The following is a 27,207-nucleotide window of genomic DNA, read 5'->3' on the forward strand; positions in this document are numbered from 1 at the left end:
TATTGTTTTCCTCTATTTCTTTGCACTGATCACTGAGGAAGGCTTTCTTATCTCTCCTTGTTATTCTTTGGAACTCTGCATTGAGATGTTTATATCTTTCCGATTCTCCTTTGCTTTTTTCTTCTCTTCTTTTCACAGCTATTTGTAAGGCCTCCTCAGAGCCATTTTGCTTTTTTGTACTTCTTTTTCTTGGGGATCATCTTGATCCCTGTCTCCTGTACAATGCCACGAACCTCTGTCCATAGTTCATCAGTCACTCCGTCTATCAGATTTAGCCCTTTAAATCTATTTCTCACTCCACTGTATAAACATAAGGGATTCAATTTAGGTCATACCAGAATGGTCTAATGGTTTTCCTCACTTTCTTCATTTTAAGTCTGAATTTGGCAGTAAGGAGTTCATGATCTGAGCCACAGTCAGCTCCCGTTCTTGTTTTTGCTGACTGTATAGAGCTTCTCCATCTTTGGCTGGAAAGAATGTAATCAATCTGATTTCAGTGTTGACCATCTGGTGATGTCCATGTGTAAAGTCTTCTCTTGTGTTGTTGGAAGAGGGTGTTTGCTTTGAGCAGTGCGTTCTCTTGGCAAAAGCCTATTAGCCTTTGCCCTGCTTCATTCTGTACTCCAAGGCCAAATTTGCCACTTACTCCAGGTGTTTCTTGACTTCCTACTTTTGCATTCCAATCCCCTATCATGAAAAGGACATCTTTTTGAGGTGTTAGTTCTAAAAGGTCTTGTAGGTCTCCATAGAACCATTCAACTTCAGCTTCTTCAGCTTTACTGGTTGGGGCACAGTCTTGGATTCCCGTGACATTGGATGGTTTGCCTTGGAAACGAACAGAGATCATTCTGTCGTTTTTGAGATTGCATCCAAGTACTGCATTTCAGACTCCTTTGTTGACTATGATGGCCACTCCATTTCTTTTAAGGGATTCCTGGCCACAGTAGTAGATATAATGGTCATCTGAGTTAAATTCGCCCATTCCAGTCCATCTTCGTTCACTGATTCCTAGAATGTTGACGTTCACTCTTGCTATCTCCTGTTTGACCACTTCCAATTTGCCTTGATTCATGGACCTGACATTCCAGGTTCCTATGCAGTATTGCTCTTTACAGCATCGGACCTTGCTTCTATCACCAGTCCCATCCACAACTGGGTGTTGTTTTTGCTTTGGCTCCATCCCTTCATTCTTTCTGGAGTTATTTCTCCACTGATCTCCAGTAGCATAATGGGCACCTACCAATGAACTAGGAAGTTCATCTTTCAGTGTTCTATCTTTTTGCCCTTTCATACTGTTCATGGGGTTCTCAAGGCAAGACTACTGAAGTGGTTTGCCATTCTCTTCTCCATTGGACCACTTTCTGTCAGACCTCTCCACCATGACCTGTCCGTCTTGGGTGGCCCCACAGGGCATGGCTTAATTTCATTGAGTTAGACAAGTTGTGGTCCGTGTGATCAGATTGGCTTGTTGTCTGTGAATGTGGTTTCAGTCTGTCTGCCCTCTGACGTCCTCTCAGCGCCTGCTGTCTTCCTTGGGTTTCTCTTACCTTAAACATGGGGTATCTCTTCACAGCTTCTCCTGCAAAGAGCAGCTGCTGCTCCTTACCCTGGACGTGGGGTAGCTCCTCTCGGCCACCGCCCCTGACCTTGGATGAGGAGTAGCTCCTGCCGCGCAGCCACCGCTGCTAGGCTTAGATTTAAAATGTAAAATCTAGTGAAGATAATACCAAATGTTATTTTCTGTATCAGAAATTCAGTGACTGAAGAGTAAGATGCTGATTTTAAAGGAGTTCATATATGACAGTACTTGAAGTTTTAGAGAACTTTAAGTATGAACAAAAATATGATGTCTGCCAATAATATTTTTAGTCAGTGCAGGATGACAGGAGTGCAGGGAGTCGTGCTTCTTCACTAGTCACCTTACACCCTACAAACTGCATTCAGTCCTAATGATGTTACCATAAAAAGACATTGACAGTCTATAGCTTCACATATTATCTAGGATGATGTTGAAAGGAGCTAAGAGATATGATATTACAAGTTTGAGAAAACAAAACTGTGGATAGGAAAAATATTTTTAAATATATGTTAATATGAGTAGTTACAGTCTAAAAAACTATCAAACTGCATTGTTGAATTTCAGAATGGGTCTAACCATTTTCTGATAACTCTTTCTTAAAATCCATTAAAATGCTAAACTTAAATGTTTCATTTATGTACATTCATGTGTGATTACATTCACAGGTAATGTATTTCCAACTGACGATTTTTATTTATTACTGTAGATCATACCTCACTCCTGTTAGAGATGAAGAGTCTGAATCCCAAAGAAAAGCAAGATCTAGACAAGCAAGACAGTCTAGAAGATCAACACAGGTATATTTAATGTGTGTAATATATAAAAGTTCAGAATTATGTTTCCCCTTTTCACATTTTGTGCAAATATTGATCTCAGTATATCATATGAATGAGTCTTAAAATATAAAAGTTGCTTTAGTAATCCTACTGTAACCCTTTAAATATGGCTATGCTGGTAATATTACATTTTATCTAATTACATTTCATCTGATATTACATATGGCTATTACTGTTAAGGCATGTTTTGTATGCCTTTGTATATCTCTTTGAGTATTTATGTTTCTATTCCTAATATAGTGTCTGATTCAGAGTATTTGATTAGTGTTAAAAATGAATCATATATGATGTCTTATAATTATTAAATCATTCTGAGTATTGGGAAGGGGTGGGAAATAAGCATTTTATGTTAGGTATTTCAAAAAGCTGATGTGCAAGTATGAGAAAAATGTCAACTCCAGCTAATTATCCTCTTCTTACCTCCTTGCCGTTCTGATTATGTCCCTTATATCTCTTTCTGTCTTCCATTTCGTGCGGTTCAGGGGCTCCAAAGTCCAGATTAAACTATTTGACCCTTACCATTACTTACATTTCAAGTTAAACTATGTATTTCATAGGATCTTAACATGTTTTTTATGTGTTTGTACCTTTACGTCTTAAAATTCAACCTATCCTTTTGGGGACTTAACCTTCAAAAATTACCGCCCTACTGAAATCTTCTCTTTGTTCATCTACATATATAAAAACTCATAAATACATGTTAACTTTAATATATAAATAGTGTATATATTGGCTTTTCCTTCTTTCTTTGAACTTCTTACAAATATTTATATTCATACGGTCAGTTCCTGTGCTGTTTTGTTACTTTCTTTAATAAAGAGACAATTTCTTGCATATATTTTATTTCTTTCCCAGTACATACTATTGTGCTAGCTCATGATGATTCTTCATAGAATGAATATGACTTGCTAAGTAGAAATTCTGTTTAAATTTGCAGACCAGTTCTAAACATGAATATTTGACTTGTAATACATTCATATTTAATTTAACATATCTTTTTTTGTGTGCAGGGGGTAACATTGACTGATCTTCAAGAAGCTGAAAAAACAATAGGGAGGAGTCGTTCCACCCGAACCAGAGAACAAGAAAATGAAGAAAAAGAGGAAAAAGAGAAACAGGATAAAGAAAAGCAGGAAGAAAAGAAGGAATCAGAAACATCTAGAGAAGATGAATATAAACAAAAGTACTCCAGAACATATGATGAGGTAATAGTATACCAACAACACAACTAGGTCATATGGCATGGGTAGTTCTTATGATTCTCAAAATGCAAGAGATTTATTTACTAACAAACCACATGCAAATTACTCATAAGGATTTTAACTGGAAGTCTTAGTTATCTTGACATGAGTAGAACATTACTTTTCCTTTAAAATGAACTTAAATATTTTATGTTTTTTCTGTGTTTAATATTTCAAATGGGTGTTAATTTTCACGTTTCACAGACTTATCAACGCTACAGACCAGTATCAACTTCAAGTTCAACCACTCCCTCCTCTTTACTTTCTACAATGAGCAGTTCACTTTATACTTCAAGTCAATTAAACAGGCCAAATAGTCTTGTAGGTATAACTTCTGCTTACTCCAGAGGATTAACAAAGGAAAATGAAAGAGGTAAGAATGAAAATTCGAAAACACTTTGTTTCCTTCAGATAATTCTTTGAGTTGGTTTTTCCTAATTAATATAGTTTAACAGAAAAGAGCCAACATCCTAAACTGGGACTCATTATACCTAACCAGAAAGAATATGATGGTTGAGAATGAGAAAAGTAGAAAATAAAAACAGAAAATTGTATGATCTGGCATTGATACATGTATCTTTATTGCCCAAGACTTCAAAAATCTTTATATAGATCAGCATAGAAGTTGGTATAGAAAAACTGGAGGGGTGATTATTTCTAATAACAGTTTATTAATCTTTCAAGTCATTTCTTGCATATTATGTAGATCATACCTTTTAACTATTTATTGTGAAATTGTTTTAAACAAAAATCATTTAACATATATATAAAGTCCTTGCCAAAAAAATTATTTCTATGCTTATTTCTTGAAAAATAGGTTTCTTTTTCAGCTGTATATTGGCATGTTGATGATATTAGCATTTCCTATTATTGCATATAAGCTACCTACATAAACTCTAATTAACTCCTACTTTAAGAAATGGGTGCTAAATAAAAGTATTCCAATTGTAGGTATTTTATATTTTAAAAGCAAAATCAAATAGTATTCAGTTCAGTTCAGTCGCTCAGTCGTGTCCAACTCTTTGTGACCCCATGAATTGCAGCACACCAGGCCTCCCTGTCCATCACCATCTCCCGGAGTTCACTCAGACTCACGTCCATCGAGTCAGTGATGCCATCCAGCCATCTCATCCTCTGTCGTCCCCTTCTCCTCCTGCCCCCAATCCCTCCCAGCATCAGAGTCTTCTCCAATGAGTCAGCTTTTCACATGAGGTGGCCAAAGTACTGGAGTTTCAGCTTTAGTATCATTCCTTCCAAAGAAATCCCAGGGCTGATCTCCTTTAGAATGGACTGGTTGGATCTCCTTGTAGTCCAAGGGACTCTCAAGAGTCTTCTTCAACCAAAAGCATCAATTCTTCGGTGCTCAGCTTTCTTCACAGTCCAACTCTTGCATCCATACGTGACCACAGGAAAAACCATAGCCTTGACTAGACGGACCTTTGTTGTCAAAGTAACGTCTCTGCTTTTCAATATGCTGTCTAGGTTGGTCATAACTTTTCTTCCAAGGAGTAAGCGTCTTTTAATTTCATGGCTGCAGTCACCATCTGCAGTGATTTTGGAGCCCCCTAAAATAAAGTCTGTCACTGTTTCCACTGTTGCCCCATCTATTTGCCATGAAGTGATGGGACCAGATGCCATGATCTTCGTTTTCTGAATGTTGAGTTTTAAGGCAACTTTTTCACTCCCCTCTTTCACTTTCATCAAGAGGCTTTTTAGTTCCTCTTCACTTTCTGCCATAAGGGTGGTGTCATCTGCATATCTGAGGTTATTGATATTTCTCCCGGCAATCTTGATTCCAGCTTGTGCTTCTTCCAGCCCAGCGTTTCTCATGATGTACTCTGCATATAAGTTAAATAAGCAGGGTGACAATATACAGCCTTGATGTACTCCTTTTCCTATTTGGAACCAGTCTGTTGTTCCATGTCCAGTTCTAACTGTAGGTTTCTCAAGAGGCAGGTCAGGTGGTCTGGTATTGCCATCTCTTTCAGAATTTTCCACAGTTTATTGTGATTAGTCATGATAATATCAGTAGTCCTATAGGAGTAAGCTTCAGAAAACTAAATTTTTTTCAACTGGAAGCTGGCTGTTCATTTGTTGGACATTGAAATATTTCAGTTCTTTAAACCTCTGAGTGTGAGGCCTGTGTAATGATTATAAAAATTTTGAGCCAACATTTAAATTAGGGATATTTAAATAAAAGTTCAAATTTCTGTTTTCTTTTGAAAAGTTGGAAGATACGACAACACTGGATCTGAATTCTCACATCAGCAATTGATTAGAGCTGAGAAACAGCAGGCTCCCCACCCCCAACCCCCCCGCCACACACACACACACACACACACACACACACACTCTCTTATATAACTTGGATGACCACTGTTGGTTTTGGAGTTTGAGGCCTTTGCACTAAACTAATTCTAAAAACATTAAGCCCCTCTTAATACTAGAATTTTGGAGTTTCTTTTGCTTTTTTCACAGAAGGAGACAAGGAGCCTGCTAATGACACGGGAGCCTTTTCACAATCATTTTTAGCATTACTTTGCTCCATATTTCTACTTTTTAAAGCATATTCAGAGGTTCTAATATTCTTCTAGTATGTAAGTCTGAGGATATTTTAACTATCCCAGGAAGGGAACAAATTTGAAGATTTTACATTGATTTGTTTTTAATAAAAGATAATTTTTTCCCAAGGCAGGTAAAAAGGTTTGCTCTGAGATACTAAAAGAAAATTCAGTGAATGGTGCATTGATTCTACTGCCGCATGAGGACTGGGAATGGCAGAAGTAGGAACTGATAGATGTGTGTGCCTGCTAGCTGCTCCATTGTTAGAGACTGGGCATGAGAACTATTTTCCTGTCAGACACTAATAACTAGGGCACCATTCTCTTCATAGGATTGATTTATTTTCTTTTCAGTAAATATTATTAAATGTGTCTTTTAAGCAACATTTTTGTTTTAAGCACTAGAAAAATGAAGTAATTAAAATTCTTGATTTTCAAGAGTGTGTCTAATGGGAGACACAGGCATGTTTAAACCAGGTGTTACAGGAGCACTGAGGAGGCAAAAATTATTTCTGATTAGAGAACTTCAGAAACTTTCACAGAGGTTGACTTAGAATTGTTTTCATATTTACTTTGCAAATAATTTAAAGATGCATTGCTGCCATATGATTAATTTTAATCCTTAACAGAGGGAGAAAAGAAAGAAGAAGAAAAAGAGGGGGAAGATAAATCACAACCTAAATCAATCAGAGAACGAAGGCGACCAAGAGAGAAAAGAAGATCTACGGGAGTTTCGTTTTGGACACAAGATGTGAGAACTTATTAAAATAAATCTACTTGATATATGCTTAATCTTTCTAGGAATCTACAATAATAATTTCTTATATGCCTCAGATTATGTATTCTTTAGGTCAGCACTATGTGTTTAAGCTAGTTATTTAAATCAGAAGAGTTTTTCTTTTTAAGAATAAACAACTACTCAGATTTCTGACATTACTTACAAGCAAGAGTACTGTCCCAGTATTGGAATAAAAAAATAATGGCTGCAATGTTATAAATTTTAATTTTTTCTTCTTCATCTCTATTTGCCTGACATTGCTATTCATTTGCAGGAGAAAGAAGAACTATGGGATAACACAGTTAATGTGAAATTTATCCTATTTCAATACAACATATACCTCAGAAAGGCAAAACTAATTTAGTTTTCGGGGATTTTTTTTTTAGCCTTTTCCCCCCCCCCCCAGGAAAAAAAAATGCAGAAAAGTTTAAACATGAAGAAGTATATCATCCCACCCCAGATAGTCATTGTTAAGTTAAATCTCTTCCACTTTCCCAACTCCCAATTATTTATATTTGAAGACAATTTTAGTAATACTACATGTGTAAAAATTTCAGTATGAATTTTCAAGAGATAAGGACTCCTTTTTAAAATATTAAAATTTTATTTTTTAAAAGTAATATAAGTAACCATAAATACTATCTTTTAATGAGTGATCATAATACCATGATCATGTTTATTTTAAATAAATTGACAATAAATCCTTAATACTGAATAGACAGTCACTTTTAATGTCCTCCTGACTCATATTGCCTGGAAGGACCTAATTGTCCACCTGGCCTCATGGGCATATCCTCTGTCCATTTACACAGACGTGTGGTGGTGGATTAGTCGCTAAGTCGAGTCCAACTCTTGGGACCTCATGGACTGTGGCCTGCCAGGCTTCTCTGATCATGGGATTCTCCGGGCAGGAGTACTGGAGTGGGTTGCCATTTCCTTCTCCTAGGGATCTTCCCAACCCGGGGATTGAACCCCAGTCTCCTTCATTGCAGACAGATTCTTTACCACTTAGGCTTCCCTAGTGGCTCAGACGTTAAAGCGTCTGCCTGCAATGCAGGAGACCTGGGTTGATCCCTGGGTCAGGAAGATCCCCTAGAGAAGGAAATGGCAACCCACTCCAGTATTCTTGCCTGGAGAATCCCCTGGATGGAGGAGCCTGGTGGGCTACAGTCCTCAGGGTCGCAAAGAGTCGGACACGACTGAGTGACTTCACTTTCACTTTCACTTTGACTCCTATTGCCATAGATGGTCTGTTGTAATTTTATTTTTTGCTGATTTGATTAGCATCCAAATAAGGACCATAAATTATGATTAATTTTTTCTTTCAAGTCTCTTTTAAAAAATCAGTTACTCCTTCCATCTCTTTTTTTCTTACAATTATTTTTTAATGAACTGGGTTATATTCCTGAAGTATAGTTTAACACATTCATGTAGTTTTTTTTTTGTGTTTCATATAAATTGGTAATTTGAGGTGTAGAAATGATCAGATTCTGGTTCAGTATTCTCTTGGCAGGGTGTTTTTTTTCTTTGTCAGGAAGTACGTGATGTCTGGTTGATGTTAATTGATTGGTCAGTAATATTTTAATAATAATAATAAAGCCTGTCAGTCTTAGCATCTTAGTAACTCTTACTACTTAAAAATTCTTACCTTTTTAATAACTTATATGTATTAGGTGTTTAATAAGCAAAGCTTTTTTATACAGTATTTATTCTTCCCCAGTTTTATTTGCACCAGCTCTCCCTTCAAAACTCCACTTTCTAGAGTCATACACATAACTAGCATTATAATGATTGTTCCTGAGATCTGTGTAGGCAATAGTCATCCTTTTAATTTGACCTTGCATTGAATTGTGTTCTAATCAACCATCAGCACAGATATCCTTTCCTTTCCATAGCCTCTTGATTGAACCTGTATCAAACAGTATACAAAAACGGCTCTGTCAAAGAAAGGGTGGTGTATGGTTAGGCAAGTTATTACCAGGTTTCCTTTTTTTTTCCTAGTTACCACTTTTCAAGACTTCTGAGCCTCCCCATTTTTAAAATATTCAATTCCTGTGTTCTTTCGTGAAACAGTAATGCGTAAAGACAACCAGTTCATATTGTGGAATTAATACATTTATATTATTAAATAATGCTAGTAGTAGCAGCATTGATTGCTCTTGTTTGGTTAGCAACTTCAAATACCATTTTTGCTAGAAACCACATGATGGGTTGTATAAAGATCCTCTATAACCCTTAGGACAATTCTGTAAGGTTTTTATCCCCACTTTATGGATGAGGTAACTATAACTCAGAATTTTCTTTATTAAATTTACCCTAACTCACAGAGCTGAAAATAGCTGTACCAGTCTGAAATAGGATGATTTAATCTTAAAGCCTGTGGTATTTTTATAGTGAGCCTGAGCCAGATGCGTTGATTGTGTATTTCCCTTTTCTTTCAGTCCGTTAAGTCTTATTGAGTTTTTCAGCTTTCTAATAGAATATTCCCATTGGCTGAGAGTCTAGACTTTTAGCCTACCAAGCCTTGTGTTTTCTATTTGGTGTGCTATAAAGTCCCAAGAAATTGCTAGATAGCTAAACTACCTAAGCATAACAGGATTGTATATAAATCTTACCACGCTTATAGAATGGAGCTTTTCTTACTTAAGATAATGTTTCCTATTTTTGCTGCCTCATTATATTTGGACAGCTAAATAGTATCTGTTTTGACTATTAAAGTACATGCAATAACATCACAATATAAAATTGAATATCATATTTTCACATTAAACCTCCAGCATCCTCATCCCCAGTATGAATGTGTTTTTAAAATCAGAATGTTAGGTAGATGGTCTTTCTTCACTATATATGCTAACCTAATTAGATTGTACTATGCAGATAAAACAGGCTTCCTGTAAATGGGGTAGAAAAATTCCCACTTAAAAACCAGTTTTCCTTTTGATCCATTTCTTGTTATATTTTCCCAAGTCATTTTAAATTAGAAAAGCCTTAATATATTTAAATATTAACTGTTTCAAAATTATCTTCACTTTTCTAAAATAAATTGATAATCTATTTTAGAGTGATGAAAATGAACAAGAACAACAATCTGATACAGAGGAGGGATCCAATAAGAAAGAAGTTCAGGTAATTAGCATTATTTTCTGTATTTAGAAATATTTGTATTTTTAAGGATTACATTTTACTTTTGTTTATATTTATTCATGTAAGACAGTTACTGTACACTGTACCTGCATGCTGGGGATAGATAGACCATCAGTGGTTTTCTGAAATCGGGTGTGGAGGACTGGAAAGGGGCACAAAGAGTATTTCAGAGACATTGGGAATACTCTAGATCCTGATCGTAGAGGGTTTTTTGGGGTGTACACAACTGTCAGAACTCATCAACTGTATACTCTAAGTGGGTCTAGTTTATTGTATGTATGTTAGCCTTCAAAGTTGAAAAAAAAAAAACCGAGAAAACAGGTTTCCACGCTATCCAAAAGTAGAGTGTTCAGTAATCTTTTGTAAGCCACATAAGGCAAAGAGGGAATTACCTTACGACACATCTTGCTAACGGTTGCATGAGGTAAATTGAGATAAATTGCAGTGCACACAGTCAAAAGCTATGGCAGCTTAAACTGAGTGTAGTTCCCAGGAAGGAGTTGGAGGTGCCCCTCTTACTCCTTAATGTGTTCTGCCTCTATAATGGCTTGCTGCAAAACACGCTGAATGCTTTTTTCACTTTTTGCCTTTAAGCAAGCCTACCTGTTACACCTTTGACCAAAGAAAAGTATCTAAAGGCTATCCAGAAGTAGTGCATACCTTACCAGACCCAGAGTTTAGTTTTGTAAACGGCAGGATTATATTCTGGAGAAGATAATAGGTCATTTTAACTTTTTTTACATTTGTTTAGAAATTTCGTGCCTCTAAACAACTTTTACATTCATTATCACTGCTGATCTTTCCATTAATCTTGAGGAAAAGGTTCCCTGCCCTCCAACCCCAGTACTGATTAAAGAAATGAAGGCAAGTTTGACAAGATTGCATAGCTATCAAATGACCAAAGTTTCTTCCCACTAGTTTTTTCCCCTTCTGTTCTCTGTTGTTTGCCTCTGCACAAAGCTGACATACATGGAAAAACTTTGTTTACATAGGAGTAGATGGTACAATATGAGTTAGTCTTAATGTTTTAAATTCAAGTGTCCAGCCTGAAACGGCATTCTGGTCATATTTTCTTCATTTTGACATTGCTACATAAAGCTGTTAAGATTACTTTTAGTTGTTGGGATCGACAATAATGTGAAGTGACCAGAAGTTGGTTCCCTGTATTAGGTGACTGTGGACATTACTCTTAGGGACAAGTTTGTGTATTTTGACCCAAAAGGTACCTTTATTTTCTCTTTAGGTAGCCAGACAAGTTGAAGAATCAGTTACTTGCAAGGGTGAATTTTTTGCAGGCCAAGTTTTGTCATTTTTAAACCCTTTGCCTGTTAGTTGTCAGCACTTCCCCATTCACCTGTGTCTCTTGTTTATTATTTTCTGTAAACTTGTCCATCATCTTCTTCGCCCAGTGATACCCTATGAATTCTCATCTTTCAAGGAGAAACAGTGGACAGATAAGCAAGAGCGAGGGAATTAGTAAACCATCTCCAGCTGACACTTCTCACTGCCATATCACACAGATCCCTGGTCCCACCAGGCTGGGGTAGGAGGTGAAAGATGTTCTGGCTTCCAAGCTTGTGGTTTTGAAGCATATTGATATATGTTATATTGAAGTCTTATTGTTAAAATTATATATGAGGTACATTGAATAGAATATTGTTTTTATGAAAAAAATTTCTTAGTTCCAAACAATTTAAATAGTTTTTGTTCATTTTAAATAGAGCATTGTTTAGATCTTGCTTTGTGCTAACATTTTTTCAGTTCCAAGCAACACAAAACCCAGCTTGAACTGGATTAAACAAAGATAATTTACTGTATGTCAATTATATTACACAACCCTCTATGTCAGCTTCATACTCAGGCTGCTTTACAACATAGGACTGGAACTATGATAATTAGTTTAGGCCAGCTGAGGCCCACCACTGAGATAGTTCAGCTGTTTTGCTGTGAATATGTGCTGCATACCACCTCACCTAAACTTAGTGACCGCTGTACCATGAGAGAAAGGGAGAATGGAGGTTAAGACAGAAACTTGTAGTGTCTTCTACAATGGACTAGAAAAGTGCTTCCACCAAATAGAGTTGCTCTCTTATGAAAATTTGTAGTGTCAGCCCTTGTTTTTCTGTGAAAAAGTATGATCAACCCAATTCTGTGTATTTTTGAAATAGTGTTATCACTACCTCAGAAGTGTTTTATAACAAAACTTTTACTCAGTTTATAGAATCCAAGTTCACCAAATTGAAAAAATGACTCTGTGGCATATACTTTTTTGCTTCAAAGAAAAGTAAATTTTAAGATAACCAGAAAGTTGTTAAATTTTTTGAATTGCCTTTGAAACTACTTCAGGATATAAATTTTTAAAAAATTAAGATAAAATTTGATCCAGAAAACTTGAGTTACTTTATCATAGTGTGGTTCATTATTCCATAAATGGGGCTTCTGTTGCTTAGGCTATTATGATTTGCTTTCATTAAACTATAGGATGGTAAAACTTCTACTATGTGAAGAACATTAGTAATAAGTCAAAAATTTAAATAAGCATGGCAAGAAACTATGAAGAAAGGATTAATAGATTTGATTGTCTAAACAGGAAAAGCTAGAAAATTGCAAAAAAGACATCCTTATTAAAATTGAGACACATTTGATCACCTTAAATAGTGTAGCCCTCTTTTATTGGAGAAGGCAATGGCACCCCACTCCAGTACTTTGCCTGGAAAATCCCATGGATGGAGGAGCCTGGTAGGCTGCAGTACATGAGGTCGCGAAGAGTTGGGCACGACTGAACGACTTGACTTTCACTTTTCACTTTCATGCATTGGAGAAGGAAATGGCAACCCACTCCAGTGTTCTTGCCTGGAGAGTCCCAGGGACGGGGGAGCCTGGTGGCTGCTGTCTATGGGGTCACACAGAGTCGGACACGACTGAAGTGACTTAGCAGCAGCAGCCCTCTTTTATAGCATTTAAAAGGTCAATATTTGTACTGTTTAAAAGACACAGTTAAAAAAAATTGGAAGCAGAATCCATGAAATTTATAAACATAACAAAAGAAGAAATATAAATGGCCAATAAGCTTAAAATATATTTACTCTCATTAATAGCCAAAGACATAATAATTAATACCAAAGTGAAATCGACAAAGGTTAATAATGCTCAGGTTTGTCATGATTAGTTTTGAAATAGGCATTTTCATATAACACTTTGGGGCTATAATAAATTCATTTTCTTGAGAGATCAGTTGAGCAACACAAATCTGAACCCTTCAGAAAAAGTTCATGCCTCTTTGCTTTTCAGTTACACTTCAAGACATTTATTTCCAGTGAAGTGACTTACGTGTGCAAAAATAAGTCTAAAGTGTTGATAGCAGCATGGCTTTTGAAGCAGAATATTAAAAACTTTCAAAATGTCTATTAGTTGGGAATAGATTAAATAAAATGTATTTGTATGGATAGATATTTATGTGTTCACATAGTTATGTATACAGAAAAGATTAACAGTAGTTATCTTTAGCATTTGAGAGATGGGGAATCATAGAGGAACTTTGTTATAGTATGGTATATGATCTTATGGTATTGTAGTCAGAAAAACTTAAAGGATATTTTTACCTCAGAAAAACAATTTTAAACCACAAGGGGGAAAAAAAAAAGCACAGAGAGTCACAAGGACATTATGCTAAGTGAAATAAACAGGTTGCCAGAAAGCACCTTCTGTATGATTCCACGGGCATCCCTGTTGGCTCGGACGGTAAAGAATCTGCCTGCAATGTTGGAGACCCAGGTTCGATCTCCCAGAGTAGGGAAGATCCCCTGGAAAGGGGAATGGAAGCCCACTCCAGCATTCTTGCCTGGAGAATTCCATGTACAGAGGAGTCTTGTGGGCTATAGCCGATGGGGTCAAAAAGAGTCCGAGTCTGACACAACTGACAACGCTTGTGCTCTCACCAAAGTATTCAAACTCTTGTGTAACAAAGAGTAGAATTGTGGTTGCCAGGAGCTGGGGGTAGGAGGGTATAGAGATTTGTTTCAGTTCAGTTCAGTCGCTCAGTCGTGTCCGACTCTTTGTGACCCCATGAATCGCAGCACACCAGGCCTCCCTGTCCATCACCAACTCCCGGAGTTCACTCAAACTCATGTGCATCGAGTTGGTGATACCATCCAGCCATCTCATCCTCTGTCGTCCTCTTCTCCTCCTGCCCCCGATCCCTCCCATCATCAGGGTCTTTTCCAATGAGTCAGCTCTTTACATGAGGTGGCCAAAGTATTGGCGTTGCAGAGATTTGTTTAGTGGGTATAAAATGACAGTTTTGCAAGATGAAAAAAGTTGTAGAGAGCTGTTACACAGCAGTGTGAATATAGTTAGCGCTACTAAACTATACTCTTAAAAGTGACTTGGATAGTTTTTTGCTTTATGTGCTTTTAACTAAAATTTCAATGGCACCCCACTCCAGTACTCTCGCCTGGAAAATCCCATGGATGGAGGAGCCTGGTAGGCTACAGTCCATGGGGTCGCTAAGAGTCGGACACAACTGAGCGACTTCACTTTCACTTTTCACTTTCATGCATTGGAGAAGGAAATGGCAACCCACTCCAGTGTTCTTGCCTGGAGAATCCCAGGGACGGGGGAGCCTGGTGGGCTGCCATCTATGGGGTCGCACAGAGTCGGACACAACTGAAGCGACTTAGCAGCAGCAGCAGCAGGAATTCCCTGGCAGTCTAGTGGTTAGGACTCCAAACTATCAGTGCAGGAGGCATGGGTTCCATCCCTGCTTGGGGAACTCAGATCCTGCATGCCACACAGCATGGCCAAAAACAAATATATATGTAACATAATCAGTAATAGCACCATGACTTTTAAAGACAAAAAAATAGAATTTGAGTGATTTCTGCGACTACTGGAAGTTTTTATTTATTCTTAAAATTAAGTTAAACCAGTGAACCAGAGTTCACACTGAGGCGAGATGTGATGTTTTCGTTTGATATGTATACATTTTATTTCACATGTGGATATTTTCCAGAATTTGAATAAATAATATCTTTTTATTTGCTTCTGCTTTCTTTATTTGAGATATAATTGATATATAAAATATTGCGCATGTTATTATTCCATATTTGTGTATTGTGAAATGTTTAGTACAATAAACATCCATTACCACACATGTACACATAGATACAATTATTTTCTTGTGATAGGAACTTTCAAAATCTATTCTTTCAGCAGCTTATGGATTTGAATTATATTGTGAAAATTGAAATTTAACTTCAAAATTGTTAATTATTATAAAATTAAAGAATAAATCAATAAAGTAAGCATTACATAAAACATGGGCAGCAAGTATAAAATTGGTTTTGCAAAGGAAACTTAAATAGACTTTAGTAAGACATTTTTAATCTGAATGAGGCTCAAACGGCTCCAAAGGAAGCCAGTGATTTCACAGCAAGCACATTTAAAGGTAAATATAATGGGAAAATTCAAATATCTAAAATGCAGAAATTAAACAAGCCATTTCTGAATAGTTACTTTATAGAAAATTATAGATTCAGTGTTTCAATGGAAAGAGCTAAAGATGCTAATCCCCGAAAAACGTCTTTGACTCCAATGAGACTATTTTATCCTAGTAATCGTTTCACCATTTACATTAAGAAGAGTTGTGGAGTGTCAGTATAGCATACCACTTCCTTGAGAAAATGAATCATAGTTTCCTATACCCTCATTGCTAAAGTTTGGAGGAATGTATAGCTGGATTTCCAGAAAATGAATTGTAAACAAAATATGTATACACTGTTGTACATCAGATACTTCAGTATTCATTTGTTGGTCTGTCCTGTTACTACCTCAAAAACAGAAAAATGGGAAAGATAGTTACTTTGAGATGTCACATAATAAACGTGCATTTTGTAATGTAATATGTTACTTTCTCCTGCTAAGTGAATTGTAAGTAATTGGTATGTGTCTTAGTCTTTCTTTTTTTCCCCTCCTAATTATAGTGTCATTTGTAGAAATTCACAAAATATGACTTTAAATTGGAAAATGTAATTGTATAGTATTGGACAATTAGAAATTTACGGTGACTCTGTTCTAGAATTTCTTTGTAAAACAACCACATTGATGTTAAAGTGCATAGATTAAATATGTATTAATGTGAAAATAATATTGAAGTTAAATTTTCTTGATTAATCAGTGAGTTACTTAAATGAAAGCATAAAAATTTAGTTACTTATGTTTTTCTCTTTTTAGACGGATTCCATTTCTAGGTACGTTTTACTTGTGTTTTTTTATTGATCTTTTTCTCATTTTATCCTTTCTAAAAATATGTTGCTAGGTATTGATAAATTTTTTAAGTTGATAGAATTATTTTAGTAATAAAAAATCTATAGATATTTAGATGACCTCATAAGTGTTAATAACTTTCTTCATCAATTGTCATAGTAAGTTGCTAGGAAAGATTTTTTTCTCAAATCTTTCCAACAGTTATAGTTTTCTTAAGCTTCCTAAGTTACTTCAACATTGACCATCTCATTATTCACATTAGAAGCCAATGAAATCCACCAGAAATTTATTTCATCAGATACTTAGACTCTTCTCCCTTATCCCTGCTTCAGATTAAGAAAGAAAAAGCCAATGAAGACACTTTTAAAAAGTGTCATCTAGCTCAAATTGTTCATTTTTTTCAGAGAACCTCAACCAATATATTAATACTTGAATCTAATTTCTATTCCTCTTCTCTTACCAATAATTGTTAACCAAATTTGTCCTTGTAAAACCAAGGACAAATTTTTATATTCTGATGATTCTTTTGAATTGAAATGTAGAGGCATTAGCATTGATCAGAAAAAAACAGATTCAGAACCAGATAAGAAGATCCTCCTCTTCAAAAGAGATATGTTCTTCTTCTTTAGGACAAACCTATTTCTGTTATCTCTTACTATCTCCGAGGATTTGGTTCCAGGAACTTACCCCACCCACCCAATGCAGTGGATTTCAAAATCCACAGATGCGCAAATCCCCTGTATAAAATGGTATAGTACTGTCTGTTTATTACTCTGGAAAGACTCTAGTTAGTTCATCATCTACAATGTTACTAATTTTAAAATACATTCATATGCCACTTAAAGGAAAAGTACTACCAATTAAACTGTAATACACATCAGTTGTAAGCCCTGTTCTGATTTCAGAGATGTTAAAATGTGAAAAAAAATATGATTTAAAATTTTTGAAATAATTTATCGTGATGTAAAACCAGTTTTGACTTTCAGATATAGAGATTTTTGAACCTCCTTCTCAAACAACGGAAGTTAGTATTAAAAATAACTTCCCTTTTATTTATTACATATCATGAAAGTTGATTAGATAACCGATAAAGGAGAATATTATCTACTATTTTGGAATATCTAGTTAAAATACTAGGATGCATGTTAATGTAAGTTGTGAAAGCCTGTAATAAAGATTTTGACTCAAACTCATCTTTTGAAGATATGAAATCAGTTCTACATCAGCTAGTGATCGATATGATTCCTTGCTGGGTCGCTCTGGATCATACAGTTACTCAGAAGAAAGAAAACCTTACAGTAGCAGGCTAGAAAAGGATGATTCAACTGACTTTAAAAAGGTACTTGGGTTATTCAGTTATATTTAATTAAAAATAATCTCTTTGTTGAGATTTTTGTGTTTGGATATTACTCCTGGAAACTCATAATTAAATCACTTTCTTAAATGACTTTTAATTTTTCAGTTTTTGGCAATTAATTGTAAGTAGAATATAAATAGCTATTTGTTTGCCTTTTTAAAGTAAAGGGGAAAGTAACCAGGACTACCTGTGCATTGAAGTTTCTCAGGCCAGTACTGTGGTACTGTGGTTGAGCTGAAAGGGGACACTGAGTAGATTTGGAGTAGAGGGGGTAGGGTGCATGTGTGTGCGTGTGAGAGAGAGAGCTATCTTTTCTTTATTTGTTAACAGGAAGCAGCCAAACAAAGAATATAGCTTTTCCCAGGAGAATATAGTATTTCCTAGGTAACTGAAAACTTACGATAGTTCAAGTGCTATTAAGGATGAAAGTAATTAAGAAATAAGTCCTGGAAACAAAGCAATCTAGAATTCTTAAGATCAAGATTCTTCATATTGCAAACTTTGAATAAACCTAATGAAGTTTGTTGGAGGAAAAGGAAGGTTTGTAGTAATTGTACATGTGTGAGATACTTGGCAGCTATCTTAATTGCCCATTAAGAAAGTAAAGTCAACAGAAGGAAGATAGGGGTCAGTTTATGTTAGGAATAAGATTCAGTCATTCATTCAGTAAAGAACTGAACACTGAAGTGTACTCTGTAGTGAAGTTCTACTTGTGGCCAGTGGAGATGGAGATACTGTCCCTGCTCTGATGAGTACCTTCCATGGAGTAGGCAGACAAACTTTATCATATAATCATACACATCAGTAGATAATTTCTAAATTTGAAACCATAATCCTGAAGTAAAGACACAATTTTATAAAAGTACATAGCAAAGAAGTGACAGGGTCTGAGGGTAGATTTCCTGTGGTACATACATATAATGGAATTTTATTCAGCCATAAAAGGGAATGCATTTGAGTCGGTTTTAATGAAGTGGATGAACCTAGAGCCGATTATACAGAGTGAAATAAGTCAGAAAGACAAAAACAGTTATTTCATATTAAGCATTTATACATTTGGGGTCTAGAAGGATGGTACTGATGAAATTATTTGCAGGGCAGCAATGGAGACATAGACCTAGAGAACAGACTTTTGGACTCGGTGGAGGGGGGTGGGGGAGGAAGGAGAGGGTGGGACGCATGGAGGGAGAAACATGGACGCTTACATTACTATATGTAAAATAGACAGCCAAAGGGAATCTGCCGTATGGCTCAGGGAACTGAAAAGGGGCTCTGTAACAACCTAGAGGGGTGGGACGGGGAGGAAGGTGGGAGGGAAATTCAGGAGGGAGGGGACATATTTATAACTATGGCTGATTCATGTTGATATTTGGCAGAAACTAACACAATTCTGTAAAGAAACTATCCTTCAATTTTTAGAAAAAAAAAATCAATTTTTAACAAAAGAAGTAAAACTTCAGCCAAGAACAGCAAGACAATTAGTAGTCAACTGGCAAAATGGGAGAAAAGATGTTTCAGATGGAATTGCAAGCACATAGACCAGCCTGATGATGGGAGGGTACATAATGTATTGAAGTAATTAAATTTTTCTTGTGGCTGGTAGAGATTGTTATTTTGAAAATTTAACTCTTGCTGCTTTGTATAAAGTAGATTAGAAGGAGGTCAAGAGAGCAACTCTAATAATGGAAATGTCTAGGTAAGAGATAAATGTAGCCATCTGTGGTTATAATATTAGAGATGAGGGAAAAATAAGTAGTAGATTCAGGTGTTAAGAAAATATTCAAGAAATCATTCACTTTCCTTTTAACTTTAGTAAAAATAATACAAGTATAATGATAAATGCCACTGATGCTCCATCTCAGTGTCAGAAATTAAAGAGGGAATGATAGGCAGAAAAGCTCACAGACCCCAAATAAAGATAACAATGGCTCTTTATAACCTCAGCTGTGGTCGCTGCATAGGTATGTGGTCCCTCTTTATCAGATAACTGAGTTTTTTTAATGGAAGCTGAAAAGTCATGGTTTGCAGCTTAGGTATTAGTTTTAAATACTGGAACTAGTTTTTGAAGAATTTATGTGGGACAAAAACGCCTGCATAACCAAAAGTTTCTGCCTTGAGACCACAAAGCATTTAAATATAATATATTTAATGTATTTATTTAATAACATATGTTATATCAATCTTCCTGTTTTAATATTGCAAAGTGATCATTGGGAAATCTTAAAATAGTAAGAAAGCAGAAAAGTAATTTGTTCTTCTCCCCTAATTTGCATAGCTTTATGAACAAATTCTAGCCGAAAATGAAAAGCTGAAAGCGCAGCTCCATGATACAAATATGGAACTGACAGATCTTAAATTACAATTGGAAAAAGCCACCCAGGTTTGTACATTTTTTCTCTTTGTTACTCTCAAGGTAATGGTTGTCATTTATTCTATCTAAAAGTTGCATTGTAATTTTCTCTTGTGTTCTGGATGTAAGTTTGGTTATTGATAATAGCTTATTTATTAATAAGGAATCAAGATAATACAGCTTACTGGTAACTTTTATTTTTTTCTGATATAGAAGTATAGCCTTATGGTGGAAAATCAAAGTATTTTTAAGCCTTTTAATGTCTATGTTGTAGTACATGAAGGATTTTAAATGCTTATTTCCAGCATACCAAATGTAGGAAAGCAATAAAGGCATCTATACAGAATCTTGGGCTTCCCAGGTGGCTCAGTGGTAAAGAATCCACCTGTCAGTGCAGGAGAATCAGGTTCAATCCCTGGGTCGGGAGGATCCCCTGGAGAAGAAAATGGCAACCCACTCCAGTATTCTTGCCTGGGAAATCCCGTGGGCAGGGGAGCCCTGGCAGACTACAGTCCATGGGATCACAGAAACAGTCAGACCCAACTTAGCAAATAACAACAATAATTACAGACAGTCTTCCTAAAGCCATAAAAAATTTTTATAATAATTTTTGTTCATTAAGAATGTTTACTGTTAAAAAAAACTGATTTAATAATAATTCAAAAAGAAGATAACAGCCTGGCAGAGATAATTTTAGAAGTGAAAACTTGAATAGCCAAGCAGAACTAGGCCTTAGATCATACACATCCTAGCCTCGTATATACAGTCTAGGACGTGTATGAGCTACGAATTGTTTCCCAAGCTGTTTTTTCATAAAACACTAGTTCTGGGAGATAGTAATAAGTGCTGTCTCCTCTTCTTCCTCCTCTTCTTTTTTGTGTTCCACTTGAAAAAAAGAAAAGAGCTTTGTGACCTATGTAACTGAAAAATACTGTATATTCTGTACCTTGGAGATTTAGCAGGGCTGATTTATATGTTAAAGGCTCGAAGGAGTCCTATAAATTTTAAGGAAGTAAACTTGTTTAATGTTAAACATAAGACTTTCTAGCATAAACACATTTCTACGGTAAACTTTTAGAATCTAGTTTGAAAGCACTCATCTAGAATGGCATCTTCAGCTCTATAAATGAGACATTCCTTTCTTTGACTAAAGACTCAGGCTATGAAGATACACAGAGAAGTACTGCAGAACAAGAGCACATTTCCTAGTGCAGATACACAGAGAAGTACTGCAGAACAAGAGCACATTTCCTAGTGCGGTGTCATAAAAACTTGGAATGTCATACAAGTTTAAACTTGCTGGCCTACACTTAAGTCTCATGGTAAACTGGAATGTCATCATTCTAGGTTGCATTAATAGCTTAGCGAGCCGCCACAAAATATCATAACTAATTCCCTGAAACTAGCTTTAGTTCTAGACATTTGGTCATAATATTTTATGAATAAAAATAACCATTGTTCCCTACTGTAGTATTCTGTCATTACGGTGACCCTGCTTACTGCCTTCTCTGTATGTTTCTCTACTTCTCTGCCTACTCTGTTGTCATCTAATTCTTCCTATAAGTTTCTCATTCAAACTCTACAAGAGAGAGAACTGATAGAATTAGCCAGTTATCATCAACATGAAGCAGTCTTGTTAGTGCCCATGGTTCTGTTTGTATCCATTTCACAGGACACTGGACAACTGTTGCAAGCTGCCTTTGGGTCAAGTACCAATTTCTGTTCCCATTGACTGTGGTCAGAAAAATAAGTCACTGAATTAGAGTATGAGATATCGAGTAAATATTCAAAATTAATATCTTAGTTGGAAACACTGTGTAAATGTCATTTCAAAAATTTAGGGGTACATGTAAAAATAAAAGTGACAGAATGTTAAACTTTTTGTTCAACTTTATTGAGTTATTTACCCTGAGTATTTAAGTGTACTGTAAATCTGTATATTTTTTTAAGCATTTCTTTGATAACTATTTATGAATATATATAGTAGTGTAGTTTTGATAGTTGCATGGAATTTTTCCAAGGAAAAAATCATCTTACTAAGAATTAATCTTGAGATAGTAGATTGTGGACAAAATTTTTTTTATAAAATTCAACAATCATTGGCTGATATGTTTAGCAAGCTAGGAAAAAACAGAATTGGAAATTCCCTAGTGGTCCAGTGGTTGAGCCTCTGCACTTTCACTGCTATGGGCCCAGGTTCAATCACTGGTCGGGAAGCTAAGATCCTATAAGCTGCACAGCATGACCAAAAAAGAAGAGAAGTAAGCTTGAAGTTTAGGTCTATTTCATAGTTTTCTGCCAAGGACTGTAGAATCACTGAATCCTGCCTTAGTCCAGCCACCCTATTCCCTATACAGTCCCCAAGGGAGCAAAATAGGCTGATTTGCCAGAAACCAATTGATGAATAATTATTTTGTCAAATATCAATTCAGCAGGTTTGCTAAATGTGATTTTAACAGCTTTAACTGGAATATTTACCCAAAAAATTAAAGTTTTTTTTTTAACCTAAAAAATTAGCACATAAATCGTAAAATTGCTGAACTGTCCCTGTATTAAAAAAAATAATAAAATGCTAATTTTCTGTTTAACATTTTATTAATTTGTATGTATTTAACACTGTTCCAACAATTTTTTATTTATTTCAGTTGTTGTTTAATGTCTTTTTAACATTTTTCAATCTTTTTAGCATTTTACTATTCATTTGCACTTGCTTAAGTGGCATATTTAGCCTTTGTTTTGTTTTTCTAGCAATCAAAATACAAATTTAAAGACATCATATCAGAATTTGCAGAAGCAGTCTCATTTATAATTCTGAATTTGATTTTTAATAGTAAGCAACTGGAATACCTAACTTTTCTTTTTCCGGAAAGAGTAAGCACAAAAAAAAACATAAAACATTTCAACAGCAGACTAAGAATTCCCTGGAGGTCCAGCAATTAGAACTCTGCACTTGTATTACCAAGGGCCTGTGTTTGATCCCTGGTTGAGGAACTTAAGATCCCATAAGCTGGGCGGTGTTGGTCCCTCCCCCCGTAAAAATCAGTTGTATGAGGACTTCCCTGGCAATGCAGTGGTTGGGACTGTGCTCTTCCACTGCAGCGGACACAGGTTCAATCCCTGGTCAGAGAGCTAACATACCACATGCTGCATGGTGCAGCCAAAAGTCTATTTAGTTAAAATTTAAAATATATAAAAATAACTAAACAGATTGGATCGCCGTGATTGTTGTTGTTGTTCAGTCGTTAAGTCATGACCTTTAGACCCCATGGACTGCAGCACGCCAGGCTCCCCTATCCTTCACTATCTCCCAGAGTTTTCTCAGATTCATGTCCATTGAGTCGGTGATGCTATCTAACTATCTCATCCTGTGCTGCCCTCTTCTCTTTTGCCTTCAGTCTTTCTTGTATATGTATCTTCACCAGTGAGTTGGCTCTTGGGGGTCAGGTGCCCAAAGTGTTGGAGCTTCAGCTTCAACATCAGTCCTTCCAGTGATTATTCAGGGTTGGTTTTCTTTATGATTGATTGGTTTGATCTCCTTGCTGTCCAGGGGACTCTGAGGAGTCTTCTCCAACACCAAGTTCAAAAGCATCAATTCTTTGGCACTTAGCCTTCTTTCTGGTCCAACTCTCACATCCATACGTGAGTACTATAAAAACCGTAGCTTTGACTATATGGACTTTGTGGGCAAAGTGATGTCTCTGCTTTTTAATACGCTGTGTAGATTTGTCATAGCTTTCCTTCCAAGGAGCAAGTGTCTTCTGATTTCATGGCTGAAATCACCACCCTCAGTGATGTTGGAGCCCAAGAAAATAAAATCTGTCACTGTCCAACTTTCCTCATCTATTTGCCATGAAGTGATGAGACCAAATGCCATGGTCTTGGTTTTTTGAATGTTGAGTTTTAAGCTGTTTTTTCACTCTTTTCTTTCACCTTCATCAAGGGGCTCTTTATCTTTAGTTCCTCTTCACTTTCTGCCATTCCAGCTTGTTACTCATCCAGCACAGCATTTTGCTTGATATATTCTGCATATAAGTTAAATAAACAAAGTGACAATTTAAATTCCCAATTTACAGCCAGTACATTGTTCCATGTCTGGTTCTAACTATTGCTTGACTGGCTTCTCCGGTTTCTCGCGAGACAGATAAGATAGTCTGGTATTCCCATTTTTTTAATGAATTTTCCACAGCTGCTTGTGATCCACACAGTCAAAGGCTTTCGCATAGTCAATTAAACTATTAGTAATTGCCCTCTGCTCTTCCCTAGTAGCATATTGGACATCTTCCGACCTGTGTGCATATGTAAGTGCTCAGTCGTGTCCAACTCTTTGCGACCCCACAGATTGTAGCCCACCAGGCTCCTCTGTTCGTGCGATTCTCCAGGCAAGAATATCAGAGTGGGTTGCCGTTTCCTTCTCCAGGAGATCTTCCAAACCCAGGGATCAAACCCATGTCTCAAGCGTCTCCTGCACTGGCAAGTGGATTCTTTACCACTGAGCCACCTGGGAATTACTCTTCCAACCTATGGAGGCTTATCTTCCAGTGTCATATCTTTTTTGTCTTTTCATACTGTTAGTGAGATTCTCGTGGCAAGAATACTGCCGTGGTTTGCCATTCCCTTCTCCAGTGGACCATGTTTTGTCAGAACTCTTCACTATGACCCGTCCATCTTGAGTGGCACTGCACAGCATGGTTCATAGCTTCACTGAGTTACACAGGCCCCTTCAGCACGAAGGCTGTGATCCATGAAGCGGGGACGGCCATGATTAGATCTTAATTTATATACTATAACTATAAAAAAGAAATTTTGCAGGAAAGATCAAAGAGTAACTGCTTTACAAACCCTGATAGTACAAAAATATGAATGTTGAAAGGATTGACAGAAGAGAAAATTATATTAAGAAATGTTTTTGAATTGCCAAATTAATGAAGTTGTGCTTAATCACGATGAACTGTTTGTGTGTGTGTATATATATATATAGTTTTTTAAAGGATATTTTGTGGTTAATGACCATAAAAGAGCATTCTTGTTAAGTAGTTAGCAAAAACCATTCTTGGTAAATTTTTAAAATTGGTTATTCAGTACATTGGCTTCTGGGGGATGAACCTTTTGATGAATTCATTTTCAGTAAATTGAAAAGGAATCCCAAGGGAAATGTATGAACAGAGGTCATTGTAAATAAAAACTAAGCACTTGCTTTTTTACTGTCCCTGTGCTCAATACCCACACGCACAGCTCCCTGGTTTTGAGTGCAACATGTGGCTTAAAGGCCCAGAGGTCCTTTTCATCTCGAGATCTCTGTAGTTGACTGTATAGTACAGGAAGCAGAAAACAGAAAAATGAGACCTAAGCTTGCCAGGAAAAGAAAAGCTGTGTAGCTGGGATTTCTTATAAGAGATGTGATCCTTCTTACCAATTTTGGAACATGGATGATTAGAGAAAGAGCTAGCAAGAGAGGGGAAGAGGCCAGACTGCATGGGTACAGAGGCACACGATCTGGTCCAATCCACATTTCAGTCAGGGTCCTGGAATCTGAGCATGCGGGTTAGCCTCTCTTCACTGTGTGTAGACAGAGAGAGACCTTGCGCATGGGAGGGAAGACTGGGGTGTTTTTGGCTTTGTGCCCAGTAGTTACCCATCCTTGCTCCCAGCTTAACTGTGAAGACTTGAGGCTAAATGATACATAGAGGATGTCTAAGCATTCCTCTAATAAATCTTTGTTTTAATTTCGGTACAAATTCTGTTTTCTTTTTTCTTTACTCACACTGTATTATTACTCCTCCTGAATAACATTACAAGAGCAGAGGAGCATGGCAGGCTACAGTCCATGGGGGCATAAGGAGTCAGACGCACGCACGCGCGCGCACACACACACACACACACACACACACACAGTTACTATGATCCTCTCCCCTTCCCCATCATTATTGCACTTACATCTCTTTATGTTTCTTACCTCCTTACAGAGACAAGAAAGATTCGCTGATAGGTCACTATTAGAAATGGAAAAAAGGGTAAGTGTTGATCTTAATGAATAAATAATCATTTTTCCCCTTTATTTTTTGTGTAAGCAATAATAGGTTTTCTTTAGTTTTGTTTTTATGGACAGTAGTTTTAATTAGTTTAAATTTATATTTATTAATTTGATTATGAATGTTTTATTAGAATGTTAGCTTATCCTCTTTATAGAGTCTTACAGGGTAAAATTACCTTGTTAAATAAAATTTAATTTACTGTGTTATTCTTTCAATGGACCAAAAAACATATCTTAATTCTGAAACATACCCATTGTGGTAATGAATCTGATATTTTTTAAATGCCATTTATCTCTCTCTGATTGTGTTGATATACTTAAAACACATTAATCATATATACATTTGGTTTAATTCTTTGCAAAAATAAAATACTTCCATTTTAAAGGTATGGAGACCAAATTTTTTAATTCTTTTTAAAGTTAATAATATTTAATTTTGAGTTTAAATATTTAACTTAAGTAGGCTCTTTTAAGCCAAAAAATTAGTGTAAGAAAATCCTTTTACCATTTTATGTCTTTCTACAATTTCTTGTCTGGCTATGATATATTCACTTGTATTTTTCTCCCTTTATTATTACTATTATTGCTCAGGGATCTGGCAGTGGGCATAGGAATAACTCCACAAGTTTAGTCTGAACAGTTGAAGATGTATATAAATGATCAAAAGTAAATGGAAAAATGCTTAAAGAGTACCTGTAATACTACTGAGCAGTGGCTAGATTTTCAAGGTTTCAGCCACAGAAGAAATTACATACTGTGGAGCTGTGATCTCTAGATCAAAGAGAGTCAAGAGTACTTGGTATATTTTCTTCCATTCCATTTCAAAAATAGCCAATTTACCTTTTTAATCCCCCTAAAAAGGAGAAAAGTTATGTAAATGCAGAATAATAGACAAAAAGTTATCTATGTCATTTACTAAATTGTAATGTGTAATAACTACTAGTTTTATTATGATTTCATCAGGTTTTAGAAATCATTGTTCTAGGCTTTTTAAAAACCTATTGATCTAACTTGTAATTGCTAAATTTTAGAATCAATTATTATATTAAATGTAATGTTATTACAT

At 36.0% G+C, this 27,207-nt stretch overlaps 1 protein-coding gene across 9 annotated transcripts in view; it reads left to right on the forward strand.

The window, feature by feature from the left end:
* The window catches only part of PPP1R12A (protein phosphatase 1 regulatory subunit 12A), a 164,533-nt gene that overhangs the window by 130,815 nt on the left and 6,511 nt on the right, over positions 1–27,207 (forward strand). For 8 of the 9 annotated variants that reach the window (XM_025284411.2, XM_006075141.3, XM_006075140.3 and 5 more), the window contains 9 exons: positions 2,286–2,376; positions 3,426–3,620; positions 3,861–4,029; positions 6,847–6,968; positions 10,056–10,121; positions 16,371–16,387; positions 17,607–17,742; positions 20,036–20,140; positions 26,074–26,121. In XM_025284411.2, coding sequence (XP_025140196.1) covers positions 2,286–2,376; positions 3,426–3,620; positions 3,861–4,029; positions 6,847–6,968; positions 10,056–10,121; positions 16,371–16,387; positions 17,607–17,742; positions 20,036–20,140; positions 26,074–26,121 — 949 coding nt within the window. Of the gene's footprint in view, positions 1–2,285; positions 2,377–3,425; positions 3,621–3,860; positions 4,030–6,846; positions 6,969–10,055; positions 10,122–16,370; positions 16,388–17,606; positions 17,743–20,035; positions 20,141–26,073; positions 26,122–26,732; positions 26,941–27,207 lie in introns of all 9 variants that reach the window. The other variant, XR_003108979.2, reaches the window with a different exon arrangement.

This window comes from Bubalus bubalis, chromosome 4, assembly GCF_019923935.1.
Source record: "Bubalus bubalis isolate 160015118507 breed Murrah chromosome 4, NDDB_SH_1, whole genome shotgun sequence".
Classification (NCBI taxonomy): domain Eukaryota; kingdom Metazoa; phylum Chordata; class Mammalia; order Artiodactyla; family Bovidae; genus Bubalus; species Bubalus bubalis.